At 39.5% G+C, this 15,038-nt stretch overlaps 1 protein-coding gene across 2 annotated transcripts in view; it reads left to right on the top strand.

The window, feature by feature from the left end:
• The window catches only part of TNFSF13B (TNF superfamily member 13b), a 44,982-nt gene that overhangs the window by 18,771 nt on the left and 11,173 nt on the right, over positions 1-15,038 (top strand). For both annotated transcript variants that reach the window (XM_032314378.1, XM_032314377.1), the window contains one exon: positions 9,125-9,181. In XM_032314378.1, the coding sequence (XP_032170269.1) occupies positions 9,125-9,181 (57 nt within the window). The remainder of the gene's footprint in view (positions 1-9,124; positions 9,182-15,038) is intronic.

Below are 15,038 nucleotides of genomic sequence, written 5' to 3'. Positions count from 1 at the left end.
GGGACCCCTTGCCCCAGACCTTCTTGGTTTACCAGACAGAGGCACAATTAGGGCTCGCTGAAGGAACTTTCATGTTCAACAACCTGTGTGACTAATTTTGTGGATTTCTGTCCTTATTTAATGCTTTGGTTCTAAATGAAATATTATTTACGTACGGAAAAGGGCACAGATCGTAAGGGTATGTCCTGGGGAGAGTTCCTGGAATAAACGTGAGGTGGAGGACGGACATCACCGTCAGCCCCCAGGCCCCCCAAGGGCGAATTCTGCTCTTCTGTAGTTGTACTGTTTGGGTGCTTGGCTCTGGTTTTGTTTTCCTTAATTGTGTTGTTTCAAATGGAGGCCTTACTAGGTTTCTGTATTTCATAAGATAATTCCTGATTGTAATATAACAAACAGAAATGTGGGGAAATCCAGGATCAAAGAATTGCCAAATGGCTCAGATTAGCCCAAAGTTCACTTTTCAGCCCCTAAGTGTATTTGGAGATATTCCCAATTAAAACTATTAACTAAAGTGACCTAGCTTTGAAATATTCCTGTTAAAGTTTCTTCACAAATGGAATCATCATGATACCTGTAGTCCGCGCTCATCTAACGGTCCGGTCCACTCAGAGAACGTGGAGATGACCATACTAGGAGCCATCAAGAGAAAGGGTTCTTGCCAATGGATCGCTACTGAGCTAAAACCAGGTTTTATTAATAAAATCAGGTAACCTTTATATTTTCCCCTTGTTATTCAGGAGGGAATTTAAAAGTTATTAGAATTGCATGTGTTTTAGATTATAGAAATACAGGGGCACCTGGGTGGCTCAGTGGGTTAAAGCCCCTGCCTTCGGCTCAGGTCATAATCTCAGGGTCCTGGGATCGAGCCCCACGTCGGGCTCTCTGCTCCGCAGGGAGCCTGCTTCCCCCCCTCCCCCCGCCTGCCTCTCTGCCTACTTGTGATCTCTGTCAAATAAATAAAATTAAAAAAAAAAGATTATAGAAATACAGAATATATTTTTATTGATTGTGTGTATCATACTCATCTCAAGTTATAAGACTAAAACGGTGTTGAAAACATGAACAAAATGTAAAAACAAGAATAGGGAAAAATTATCCATATTTTATCTTGTAAATATCTGTTGTAAGATTTTGGCCAATCTACTTTCAGTTATTTTTCTCCATTTTTAAATAAATGGTTCTTGGTTTGGAAGTATTTTAGAATAAAAGAAAAGTTGCAGATAATACAAAGAGTATTACAAAGAGTTACCATATACCCCCCATCGAGAATCTCCTTTAATTTATATTACTGTACTTTGTCACAACTAAGAAACCAACACTGGTATTTAACAAGAAACTGAACTGCATATTTGAGGGTTTTTTCTTTAACCATAGTTCATCTCCTTTGCAAGGAAAGATGGGAGGTCTGATGGGTCTATAACATCTAGTCTTTGTTTCATTGACATTTCTGGGTTGGCTGGATCTTACAAGACTATAGAAAGAAGTTTAAAAGCATATTCAATATAGAACTCAATCATCCAGGCCACCTGGGTGGCTTAGTCATTAAGTGTCTGCCTTCAGCTCAGGTCATGATCCCAGAGTCCTGGGATCAAGCCTCCCATCGGGCTCCCTGTTTGGTTGGAAGTCTGTTTCTCCCTCTCCCACTTTCCCTGCTTGTGTGCGCTCTCTCACTGTCTCTCTCTCTCTGTCAAATAAGTAAATAAAATCTTAAAAAAAAAAAAAAAAAGAACTCAATCATCCACTTTGTACCAGAATCAGGTTAACTGGTGCCTCTTCCCCAGTAAGGGTGTGTTCCTTCCTAGAACAGAAACAGCTGGCTGCTGTCTTGGTGATCTTTGACCAGAATCTTCCCTGAGTGCTATCCCCCCCACCCCTGCATCAATAGTGGCTTCTTTTTCAGTGTTGCAAGAGCTGGCTTCTGTTCAGTTTCCAAAAAAGTAATAAAATAAAATAGTGATCTCATAATCAAATCTCTGAACCCTGTTCTTGTCAAGTTTAAAGTTTTGGGAAATAGAAGGAACAGGAAGTGAGTCAATCAAAGCAGCCAGAAGCGATGTCTCATACCTTCCATGCATGCCACAGGCCCGTTAGGTCTCAAGCACTGTTCTAGGTGTGGGTGTTGATCAGAAAACACAACAGATAAAAGTTTCCTGCCCACTGGAGATTACATTATAGTGAGGTAGAAAGACACAGAAAGTAGTCAATAGACACAATTAATGAAGAGATTACTAGATACCAGAAAATGGCACAGATCATGGGAAAGTACAGTATCTTGGGCAGGGGTTCACGGAACGGGCAGCATGAAGGGTGGGGAAGAGGAAGAGTGTGCATCAGGGAGGCCGGGGTACGTCTTTCTGTTTCTCCTCGAAGGCTCATTAATTCTTTATACTTTCAACTTTAAAAAGAATTGAAGATATGGGTTGATATTTTAAAAATAAATTCATAATGTTGGGGAATAAGTTCTCATTAATAATGCTGTAGGATAGGGTAATATTAGTTTCGATGTTTATTATTTTTATGAGTCAAGTCCTATTTAAAAGAACGGTATTGAACAGCTGCACTTTTGTTGTGGTTGGATTTTCTTTTAAAAGGGATTCTTGGGGCTCCTCCGTGGCTGTCACTTAACTTTGGGCTTCAGCTCAGATCATGATCTCAGGGTCATGAGATCGAGTCCCACCTCAGGCTCCACGTTCAGTGCGGAGTCTGCTTGAGATAATGTCTCTCCCTCTCTTTCTGCCTCTGCCTCCACTTGCATGCACACACTTTCTTTTTCTCACTCAAATAAATAAAATCTTTTTTAAAATTTTAAAAGAAAACAAAAGATATTCTCATTTCTTAGAAAAGAAACAGGGTTTGCTCAAAACTAGAGGAAACATCCACTGTGCCAAGGTCTGAGGTGGGCACTCCAGAATTACAGAAAAGGGGAGGGAGAAACTAAGTTACTGGGTGTGTTGCACTCACAAACTCTGGGTTGGGCTCTGTGGGTCTATGACACCACGTACCATTCACCTTCTCAGTAACCCCTGTTAGGTTGGCATTACTGTCTTCATTGTAGGTGAGAGAATTGAAGCCAAGACATCACCAGTCCCTTACCTTCACAAGCTAAATACTGAGTTGGAGAAGTTTTTAAAAATTAACGTAAATTTTTAAATAACACTGTAATCAATAAGCTCTTTACCTTTTACAAAGCACATGTAAAGTACCACTCCCGTTGGTTCTCACAGCAACGCAATGAAGTAGATATATTTATTCTTATTACACAGAGAAGAAAAAATATTTTAATGTTAAGTGTTAATCGCATGATTAAACAGCTAAGTTGGTTTGAGAACTAACATCTGAATCCATTATATACTGACTACTAAGTCTGAGTTTTTTTTTCCATTGTGCGAGTGGTATGTCTTAACATCCAAGTAATATAACAGATTTGACAAAAAAAACTGTTGGGTCCCCAAGAGGCCTAGACTGTTACTAACATGAGTACCAACAGGAGGCCATTAAGCAATGGTATCCTAGGATGTGAGATCAGACCACAGACTGACAGATGATGGACACCATGATGGATAAGAGCTGAGCTGAGTTTTGAAGTATGAGTCAATTTGGGGAAGGGGAGACAGTATCCCAGGGAAAGGGATCAGGGATGGCTCAGGCAGAATATAGGCCAGCATCTTGACATTGCCCCTTTGCTTGGATTTTTGCAAAGGAACACTTATGGAAGTGTTTTCACACGTTCAGGTTTCCTCCTCCTCCTCCTATGGCTGGGCCTTTTGGGGTAGACAGGGAGACTACCGCAGGTGACTACACAGTGACAGCTTCTGACACTGGCTGAGAAGTCACTCTTCACAGCTCATTCTGTTTCTCTTCTGTCTGCCACACTAGAACTTCTGGGAAATAGAGAGTGAGAAATTTTAGAGAAATACTACACAACCATTTGCTTCAAAAAATAATATAGTGTACTATGATTCTACAAAAAAAATTCAAAATCTTTATTATTGAGGATTATTTGTTATGGAAAATGTTTTTTGTATAACCCTGGGATTATAACCAAGGATTTATTGTTAGATGGTCCAGATGTCGGTGGTTGTTTCTCTTTTATGAGACCTATTTTCCCTAAGCATTAATTCAGTTTGATATAATGTGTATTATAAAGTTGGATATAAGGATGAGGTTTCAAAGAACCATTTGGAAAAGGTGGATATTATTATAATGTCTATTTGTGTTCTAAATGTTTGCACAATACTCCAGTTTCTCTTCAGATAGTATAAATTTTTTGCCTTTTACTAAATTGTTGCATGGGTTTTCTTTCTTTTTTTCTAGCTGACATAAGCCAGACCCCATGCAGATTTGTAAACGGTACTTCTTAACATCAAGTGTCAGCCTAGGGAGAGAGACAGTAATGGAAACAATGAGGATGTATAGTGAAATGTTATTTCAGTAGATGTTTGCGCAAAGTGTAGTGGGATCCAATATTTAGCAGGAAGAATGAGGGAAAGAATGGATATTTGGTCTGAGCCCTGAAGGAGGGATGGGTTTCACCAGATGCCAAGGTGAGGAGTATGTAGCCAAGGGAATGGCAGACACGCAGTCGCAGTTGGAGCTCCGTTCTGCAAGGGGTGGGGGTGCTGAGGTCCTGGGGTCATGAAGGTTCTTGGGTTTGTGTACAAGGGAAACCCACTGAAGGAGTTAGAAACGGTGGAAGGACAAGATCGAATTCAGGCTTAGGAAGGCCAATCTGGAAGAAACGCAAGAGATGGAGTGGAAATGTCAGACAAGAGAAGAGAAGAGGCCCAGCTCAGTGGCAGGTGCTGTCGTCCAGAGCAGTGAGGGTGGAGATCTGCACCGCCTGCCGTGCTTGTCCTGCCCCTGCTTATCATCCCCTCCCTGTCTGTCTGTCTGTCTCTCCCCCTTCAGCCGTACTAGCTGTGCCCCTCCAACCTCGGCCTTTACGTATACTCATGACGATTAGTTTCGACTGGAATGTTCCTACCCCCTTCTTTCTTCTGACTTCAGTTTAAGCACCCCCTTCTGAGAAACCTTCCTTATCTCTCTTGAAACTTCAATTCTGTATCTGTGACGCTGCTCCTCCCTGTGCTCCATGGACATAGGGATGCTCCATGAGTCTAGGGATTGTGTCTCCTGTTTCTTTCCTTTTCCTTTTCCTTATCCCTTAACTCTCCTTTTCTTTCTTTTCCTCTTTTCTTTCTTTTTCTTTCCTTTTCTTTTCTTTCTTTCTTTTCTTTTTCTATCTGGAGCACAACACGTGGCCTAAATTTAGTGTTCAGTAAAATTATTGAATGAGATAAATAGCAGACAGAATCCAAACGGAGCAAAACTTGAAAATTCAAACCATTAGAACTGGGTTATTTTCTGGGTTTCAAGATGGCAAGGGAAGGAATCAGCATGTTTACAAAGTGTCTCGGTTGGGCAGCTCAGAGGATAGCCATAAGCACTAAGAGAAAACAGAAGAGTGAGAGGTGCGTGTGTGGGAGGAACATAAAGAAATAGATTTGGGTCATGTTGAGTTCGAATCGTCACTGTGATATCCAGACAGAAGTGTCCAAAGGGGAGTCAAAGGTTTAAGAGCCAATTGGGCAACTCCCCGGTTATCTTTCTTCAAACACTCAGGTATATTTCTATCTTGGTTTTGAACTTCCTTGACTTCAAGTATGTTTGCATGTTATGTCATGAAGTTAATTTTCTTCTCTGGTAAGTTACTGATATCCAGTGCTTTATGCGTAGACACCATTAATAATGAGAAATAGTCTAATAATTCAAAGAAGTCATGGCCAAAGAAAAATAATACCCTGTGGAGAGGGGGACTCAACTACAAAATTAGTAATTTTAAATTAAAATAGTTCATCAGTTGTAAAATGAAATAACCTATGAAGATGGCATTTTGTTTTCCTGGGTTTTGTTTTGTTCTGTTTGTGTTTTTACTCTTGGTGTTTATGAGGCAAGGCAGAGGGCTACCATTTTACATATCTTACAGTTGCTTTAGACATAAAAGATGCTCACATTCTAAATGGTGTGTGACAATGTTAGTGCTTAGGACTCCGTACACACTCACACACACACACACCTTCCATTCAGATATCTTTATTTACTCCTGTTGACTATTGTGATTTCTGTGTTATTTTATCCACCTCTTTCCAAAACCCTCAAAGAACAAACCCTCCCCTTCGGTACTGCCTGAGGGCCACTGTAATGCTGCCATCTTTCTGAATTATCCAGAATGGAAAACTCGTTTTCATTATTAGCTTTTAATTCTCCTTCAGACACACAGTCGTTAGTCACAGACCTTTAATTCTTTTCCCCACACTCTATCTTGGACGCCATATTTACGGAACTGCTTCTGGGATCCGATCATCCGCATATTAGTTACTACCACTCAACAGCTGAACCTTGGCTTTCATTTCCTCTGCGTGACAATTGATTCTACACGAGAACGCGTGTATGACCGTCTTAAAGCACAATATGTATCAGATGGGCCCCCTCAAGTTTAAAAATTCCTGATTTAAAAAAAAAATTTCTATAAGGCAAATACATGCTTCTCAATTTAGCTCCCTAGAAATATTTTTAAAACTCCGCCTACTTGTGTTGGCAAACTGTTTATCACTGGTCCACTAAAACTCTATAATCCAGTTTTTTTACCCCTAAATTCATTGAATTTAGGAAAGGATTCATTGAAATCAGGAGTAATGTCTTAAAGATTTTCTCGTTTCTATCAGGTGGTCTTTATTCATTTGGTCTTCATGGCCTCCTAGTACTCTTCCTTTATGTGCCCAGTTTACTGGGTTCAATACTGTGAATGAGAATGATGTTAGCACCGCTCCCATGATAATAGCCAAGACGTATCTCGCAAGTATTGTGGGCCAAGAATCGTACTAACTATGCCACACGCTTTATCTCATTTAATCTCTATATGCATGTGCACATACAGCCCAGGAAAGATGGAACATTCGGAAATCTGACCTCGACTTTTGTCAACATCTGTCCTCACAGAACCTATCACAGTGCCCTGTGAGTAGTGATTCCTAAAGAAGTGTTTGTGAGAAAGATAGGAACATGTTTAAGTAGGGCTGGGTGGGCTGCCCTAGACACTGCCCGTCCTTCAGACTTTCCTCTATGGGTGTTTTGTTTCTCCCTTCTTTTACGCTGTCCTTATTCATGGCCGTTCTGCCTCTTAACGATGCTTTTACGTATTTTTTGTGGCAGAAGGTCTGCCGTAGTGACAGCACCAATGAGTCACATTTTCCCTGTGGCACAGACATGACAACTGTTGTTTTGCAGACCAATGAAATAATTACAGAGACTCCAGAATGTTCTGCTCCAATTGAAATGATGAGATAACATAAAAATATGTTAGAAAAGGTTCAGGGTTATAAAGGAATCATAGTTTTTTTTTTTTTTAAGACTTTATTTATTTGAGACAGAGAGAGAGCACGCACAAGTGGGGGTTGGTGGGGGGAGAAAGGGGCAGAGGGAGAGGGAGAAGCAGACTCCCCGCTGAGGGGGGAATCTGACACAGGACTCGATCCCAGGACACTGGGATCATGACCTGAGCCGATGGCAGTCACTTAACGACTGAGTCACCCAGGCGCCCCAAGAATGACAGCTTTTAACATTGTGTTTCCACTTTGAAATACCAAGGGTATTCTTCTTAGCAGGTTTTCTGATGCGATTACTCCCTGCACAGGTACTCGTTGAAGGCCTGTGTGCCTGTACAGCTTGGGGGTAGCTTACAACTGCTACATCTATGGGGTGTTGTATTGTGAGTATTAACATGCAGAACGTTTTCAATTAATAAGTGAAGCAGGAATTCTCTGTGTCACTCTTAAAATGTGACCACAGAGAAGCCTGTTTTTAAAGGATCACTTCAACTCTGAATAAAATACTTGCGGTAAGAAAAACTCTACACTAATATTTTCTTAATTAAAAATAGGCACGCTTAAATGGCTGTTTCATATTTTTCACAGATATTTACTGCTCTGTTTCCTTTTCCCATAGGCAGGGTTCTCATTTTGCTTTCACCTGGGGGCTTCTGTCTTTATTTGAGAGAAGCGTTCTCTGTGTCCTTGAATGCTGTCTGGAATATCATACACGTGATATGTGGTGCAAATTGAAGCTTCCCAGAAGCTTGACTGATTCTGCAGTTCCAGGGAAATCTCCCATTCTATTTTTAAAAATGCTTTCTTTCTTCTCTTCTTGGTCCAAGAGATATTACCCAAAGCCTGACTTTGGCTCCAAAGCGAAACAGGCAGGGTCTCTATCTGGCCCCGTCAGTTTCCACCACAGGCCCCGAAACAAGCTGTTTACACTTTCCGGGACTTAGTATCCCATATGTAATTTTTAAGATTTTTGTGAAGTCGCTTGTATTTATATCTGCTCAGTAAATGTTAGAAATTGTTTTTATTTTCAGGAATAGTCATTGTATTAGCAGTAACAGTGAATTACTATTTAATGTTAACTTTTTCTTTGTTTCTGTTTTTGCTTTTTGTTTGGTTGGTTGTTTTTATTTGTTTGTTTGTTTTTTGAGAGAGAGAGTCTATGTGAGTTGGGATGCCGGGGGGGCGGGTGGGGAGGGACAGAGAGAGAGGGAGAATCTCAAGCAGACTCCATGCCCAGTGCAGAGCCTCGATCTCATGAACCTGAGACCATGATCTGAGTCAAAATCAAGAGTCAGATGCTTAATCGATTGAGCCACCCAGGCTCTCCTTCATGTTAGGCTTTTCTGAAACAAAAAAATCACTTTCACGTAGTCTGATAGTTTGGCTCATACGTATGATGGACGGGAAGATTATGTGATAATTACTAAACCAGCCTTCTGTCCCCGCTTGACCTTCGGGCAAGTTAGATTGAACTCTAAGGATGATATAGTTGCCGTGTTCCAACAGCACATAGAGTTTTTCTAAACCATGGATTTCAAGAACATGGTATATTTTAAGTAAAATTTATAATAAAAAATCTGGGCGTGGACATCATAAAGCAGTTTGAGAACAAAGAGTAGGCTCTGTTGGAAGCAGACTTGGTTTCGTGCTTCTGGAAGAGCACCTGTGCTCCTTGTGCACTCTTACCTCTCTTACTGTTCCTCGTCAAGTAACTAAAAGGATGTATTTTTGCCTTTCAGTCACTCAGGACTGCTTGCAACTGATTGCAGACAATGACACACCTACCATACGGAAAGGTAATGAGAGCCCCTCCCGTAACTTTTCTTACACGTTAGTCACTTGTAAGACTGCATTCAGACTTCATCTCGAATCCGCTGTCTGCCTGCAAACATCTCAGAATCAGATGTAGAATAAGAGCCTTCAATCTCTTCAAAACAGTTGGGGAATACATGTTTAGGCTACTGTAATAATCTAACAAACAGAATTACCTTAAAGACACAAATACTTAGAAATGTAAAATAATTAGCCTATGATAAAACCAATACTAAGCCACGCTTAGGTTTTTGTTTTAAATTTTTAGAAATCACTTTGGCTTCTCTGATGACTCAAGATCATTTTCATGAATATTAACTGGTTTTTGTTTTATTTAGGTTTTAGAACTCACAATAGGGGGAGGATGAAACTGAACAAGTCATAAACCTTTTATATCAATTACTAGTGAATATGTAATTGTGCAAATGAACATGACACTGTTATGATAATCCAATGTGAAATGGTTGCTTTGTATTTTGCACGTATCAGTTGAAGACATGCGACGTTCTACGTACCGTGTGGGCTTTGGGGCTTCGTGACAAATCAGATGTGTACTGTTCTTCACCTTCATGGAATTTACCTTTTGATGAGGGGAAACGGGGAAAAAGCTAATGAACAAGTGAAATGTAAAATGATAAAATTAAGTGCAATGGGAAAAACTCCAGCAGGCGGGGGCCTGGGGAATGTCTGGGCTGTGAACCAGAACAGGGAGTTCACAAGTGTCAGGGGGCTAAGCTAGGAGCCGGGAATGGGGAAACGAGAAGGAGCCCAGAGGATGGATTTGGACGGGCCTCTGTACTGAGTGCCAGGAGGGCTGTCTTACATCTGTGTTTTTCTAAGTGGATGTAATTCTCCCAAATGGAGCACAAGTACTAAACTATTTGAAACCCTGTTATCATTTATCACTCTGCATTTTCCAAAGTTCTATCTTTGCAACTTTAATAGGCAGCGGACTGTTTGCTAAGAATTAAAATAAAGTCCGAAGAAGACCTTAAGGACCAAAGATAAAATTTGAAAAATATAACTTAGGAAAAGTTTGGTTTATACGTTTGGCCAAAACAAAAATGCTGCCCGTCACATGGAAAGATGAAGCTGCTTTTTGGTCCTGAGTGTGAGTCTCACAGAGGACTATGTGTGATGTCCCCGGTTGGTGGCTGCTCTCCACTGACCTCAGGTGCTTATCTGCATGCTTTACCCCTTAGACATGTAGGTTAGCCCGGTGAGACCAGCAGGCCTTGAGCAGCATGGGACTGTTAGTCGTTAGCACCACTGCTTGCTGGCACCTGGTAAGGTCTGCTATGTTGTGTTTCCATTTTCACTTGTCTCACTATATTTTTTAACTTAACCTTTTGATTCCATCTGACCCATTAGTTGTTTGGGAGTATGTTGCTTAATTTCCATGTAGTTTTGAGTTTTCCTATTTTTTTCCTGTTACTTATTCCTACTTTCACATCATTGTGGTTAGAAAAGATACTTGATATGATTTCAGTCTTCTTAAATCTGTTCAAATTTCTTTGGTGCCCTAACATTTTATTTATCCTGGAGAATTTTCTTTGTGCGCTTAGGAAGAATGCATATTCTGCTACTGTAGGATAGAATATTTGTATATCTGTTAAGTCCTTCTGGTCTGTGGTGTTGTTCAAGCACACTATTTCTTTACTTATTTTCTTTTGGATGACCTATCCATTATTGAAAGTAGGGTATTGAATTCTCCTACTCTTACTGTGTTGCTGTCTATTTCTCATTTCAAATCTGTTAATATTTGCTGTATACATTAGGGGCTTCAGTTCATTAGGGGTAACAAGTATATATATGCTTGTTATACTTTCTTGATGAATTGATCCACTTGTCATCATATAATGACCTTCTTTGTCCCTTGTGACATTTTGTTACTTGAAGTCTATTTTGTCTATATAAGAATAGCCACTTCTTGTCTTTTTTGTTTACCATTTCTATGAAATCTCATTTTCCAGCCCTTCACTCTGAGTGTCCTTAAGACTGAAGAGAGTTTTTTGTAGGCAGAATAAAGTTGGATTTTGTTTTCCCTTCAATTCATTCAGCCACTCTATGCCTTTTGATTGGGAAATTTAATCCATTTACATGTAAAGTAGTCATTGATAGTGAGGACTTATTATCTTCTTTTTGTTAATTATTTTATGGCTGTTTTTTAGTTCCCTTCTTCCTTTCTTCCTCTCTTGATGTCTTCCTTTGTGGCTTTGTGTATTGTTATGTCTTCATCCTTTATCTTTGTATTTTGGGTGTCTACTACAGGTTTTTAAATTTGTGTTTACCATATCACTTACATAAAGCCATTTAGTTACAGTAGTTTATTTTAAGCTGATAAGAATTTAACTTTGACTTAGATCTTTTTATATTGTGTGTCTATTAACAAACTACTATAGTTATAATTCTTTTAGTACTTTTTCTTTTAATTTTTATACTAGAGTTCAGAGTGATCTATACTCATTATAGCCATTTCTGTCAGGTTTACTGGAGATTTGTTTTATCCCTTCGGTTGTGTTGGATTTTCCTTGTTCTTCACCTTCCTTGAAGAGTTGCTTTGCTGTCTATTCAGGTACCTCTCCTACTCCTCACTGACTGATTTTGACTGGGAGATACTTTTACTGGTTAGCAGTGCTTGATATTAGCCACTTTAAGGCTAGGAGCAAGGCCCACTTTGCCTCCTCCCTACCTTCCTGGAGGAAAAGAATCTGTTGTCTGTTTTTCCTCAGTCATACAAAACAAAACAAAGCAAAGCTAACTGCTGGGTATAAAAGAATGTCCTCCCCTTTTCTTTGTTTCTTGCTGTTGCAGGGACCAAGCTCTTTGAATCATTCAGCACAAAGTATGGGGTGAGATGGAAACCAGTTCCAGAGAAGGCACTCTGAGAGGCTATGTGGCTAGGCATACACTCAGATCTCCCCATCACAGATGGAGGCTGTCTTCTTGGTGCTGACCAAAGCCTGTCTGGGGGAGGTACTGATGTGAATAAATTGAAATTGTTCCTTACCTATATAAATGTTAACTGCTTCTCAGTTTGTGCTTTACTATGTAACTCCTACTTCTTAGCTGGATTCTGAATTTCTTTTCAGAAAGTTGGCATTTACAAGGTATTGGTACATCACTGTTTCTGTGAAGGGTTGATGTGTAAGGCTTACTATGCTGCACCTTGCTGACATAACCATTCATCCCACTGCCTTTTGCCTACATGGTTTCAAGGGAGAAATCAACTGTTAATATTACTGAGCATCCCTTATACTGGAATGATTGCTTCTCTCCTGCTGCTTTCAAGATTTTCTCCTTGTCCTTTCTTTTAGCTGCTTAATTACAATTCACCTTGGTATGGATCTCTTGGAGTTTATCTTTTTTATTTATTTATTTAGTTTTTAAAGATTTCCTTTATTTGTTGGAGAGAGAATAAGCAGTGGGGAGCAGAGGTAGAGGGAGAAGCAGGCTCCCTGCTGAACAAGGAGCATGATGTGAGATCCAATCCCAGGACTCTATGATCATGACCTGAGCCAAAGGTAGATGCTTAACCAACTGAGCCACCCAGGCTTTCCCCATGTTAACCCTTTTTAAAATTCATTCTGCTTCTTGGATGTGTAATGCAATCTTTCTTCAAAGTTAAGAAGACCTCCTCTTATTTCTTCAAATACTCTTTCTGCTCCTTTCTGGGCTCCTTCTGGGTTTCCCATAATGCAAATGTTAGTCTGATTGAGAGTCCCCTGCTCAGTTCACCACTTCCATTTCTTTTCTTTCTGCTCCTCAGACTGGATAAGTTTAATTGTTCTATTTTCAAATTTGTGGATTCTGCCTTCTGCCTGCTTAATTTGCTCTGTAACCTCTCTACTGAATTCTTTATTTTAGCTATTTTACTTTTTAGCTCTCACGTTCTATTTGGTTCCTTTTTTAACAAAATATTTTTTATTTGTTTACTAAGAGTGTCCATTTGTTTATACATAATTCTCCTAGTCTTCTTAAGCTTTTTGTCTATGGTTTCCCTTCGCTCTTTAAGCATATTAAAAGATGTAAATCTTTGTCTAGTAAGTTCAATATCTGGGTTTCCTCAAAATGGTTTTGCCAATTTCTTTTTTTTCCTGGGAATGGCCCATAATTTTCTGTTTGTTTTATTTGCTTTTGTCAGTCTGCTGTCCCTTGTTCCAGAAGGCTATGTGTGGTAGACATCTTTAAAGTTTTTGATTGACACCAGGCTGGGGATTTGCTCCTATCAGAAAGAAATCTCCAAGCAGGGGCACCAGGGGTGGGAGAGAGCAGTCAGTAAGACATCTGACTCTTGGTTTCTGCTTGGGTTGTGATCTTGGGATCATGTAATCAAGTCACACATCAGGCTCTATGCCCAGCACAAAGTCTGCTTAAGACTCCCTCTCAGTCTCCCTCTCCCCCTCCCTGTTCTCTCTCTAAAATTAAATAAATCTTGAAAAAAAAATGAAAAGAAAAAAAAAAAAAAGAAAGAAAGGAAATCTCCAGACAGGTCAAAATGCATAGCCACAATGATTTGAGAACAAAGTAAGTATTATACTCAATAGTTCCAGCAAGGTGACCCCTAGAACTCAGGGCTTCATCTCCCTAGCTGCTGCTATGTTGGAGAATGGGAGATGGCAAGTGTGTAAGCAAAAATACAATGCTTCCATAATGAAATTTAACAGCCTTTTTCTTTTTTCATTAATTACTGTCTTGGTTGCTGTAACTTTTTTTTTTATTAGATTTAATATATCCAAAGATGTTGATTCTGTGAGTTTTGCCAGCTTAATTGCTATTCTGGTGGAGGGACTGATTATTTGAGCTTTCTACTCTGCCATTTTATATGACATTACTCTGACATCTATAATTACATCTTTAGGGAATATCTATTGACCACTCTGGTCTAGAATAAAATTAATATGATTCCTCTTAATTCTATATATTCCTTCTCTCCCCTACCATACATTTTTGAGGTACCAATGTTATATTTCTATATGTTATGTATGTACTATTAAAATATCTATGTTTCTATCCATTGAGGTCAACTTTAATACACAGCCTTGGATCCCCAGGTATTACAAATGAGGCAGTTGAATGAATTTACTACCAATATTTTTCCTCCTCTACTTCTCTGTATTTGTAAATTTTATAATTTCTACATTGTCATGACATAATACTGTTTCCTTCTTTTCTTTCAAGTCATTCTCTTTATGTACTTTTGTGTTCAAACCATTCTTTTTATGTGCTTTTTGCTTGGTTTTACAGATAAATGTAGTCAATACCTATCCCAAGTGCTTTCATTGTGCTTTCCTCATTCATGTCTTAGTTTCCTGAATTTCACTCTATTTTACTCAAAATGGGCTCAGGAGAAAAATGTTCACTAAGCTTCTGCACTGATAAAGCTCTATCTTTGTAGTTTCTATATGTTAAGGAGAGATGGCTAGATACAAAATCCCCAGTTTCCCCTTTATTTATTTGAGTTGTAGGAATTTCTCCACTCTCTTTTGGTATTAAATGCACTTTGAAGAGAACAAAGGTAAGAGAAATATTTCTTCTTATAAGTGGCTTGACTTTTTTGCCTGATTTTACAAAGAATTATTTATTTACCTTTAAAAGTCAGTACTTGTTTTATTCTATATCTCAGGGCTGACTGCTGAGTAGGTAGCACAACAGCTCCCAAAGACATCTACAGTCTCATCCCTGAGACTTTCGAGTATTGTAGGTCACACAGGAAAGGGCACTTTGTAGGTGTGATGATGTAAGAGATTTGGGGGAACTACCCTGGCCGATCTGGGTGAGCCCAGGGTAATGACAAGTGTCCTCACAGAGCAACTTGGTCTGGTCAGAGTCAGAGAGGTG

The sequence above is a fragment of the Mustela erminea genome, chromosome 15, assembly GCF_009829155.1.
Source record: "Mustela erminea isolate mMusErm1 chromosome 15, mMusErm1.Pri, whole genome shotgun sequence".
NCBI classification, from domain to species: domain Eukaryota; kingdom Metazoa; phylum Chordata; class Mammalia; order Carnivora; family Mustelidae; genus Mustela; species Mustela erminea.
This window is presented reverse-complemented; position numbering and strand designations above follow the sequence as displayed.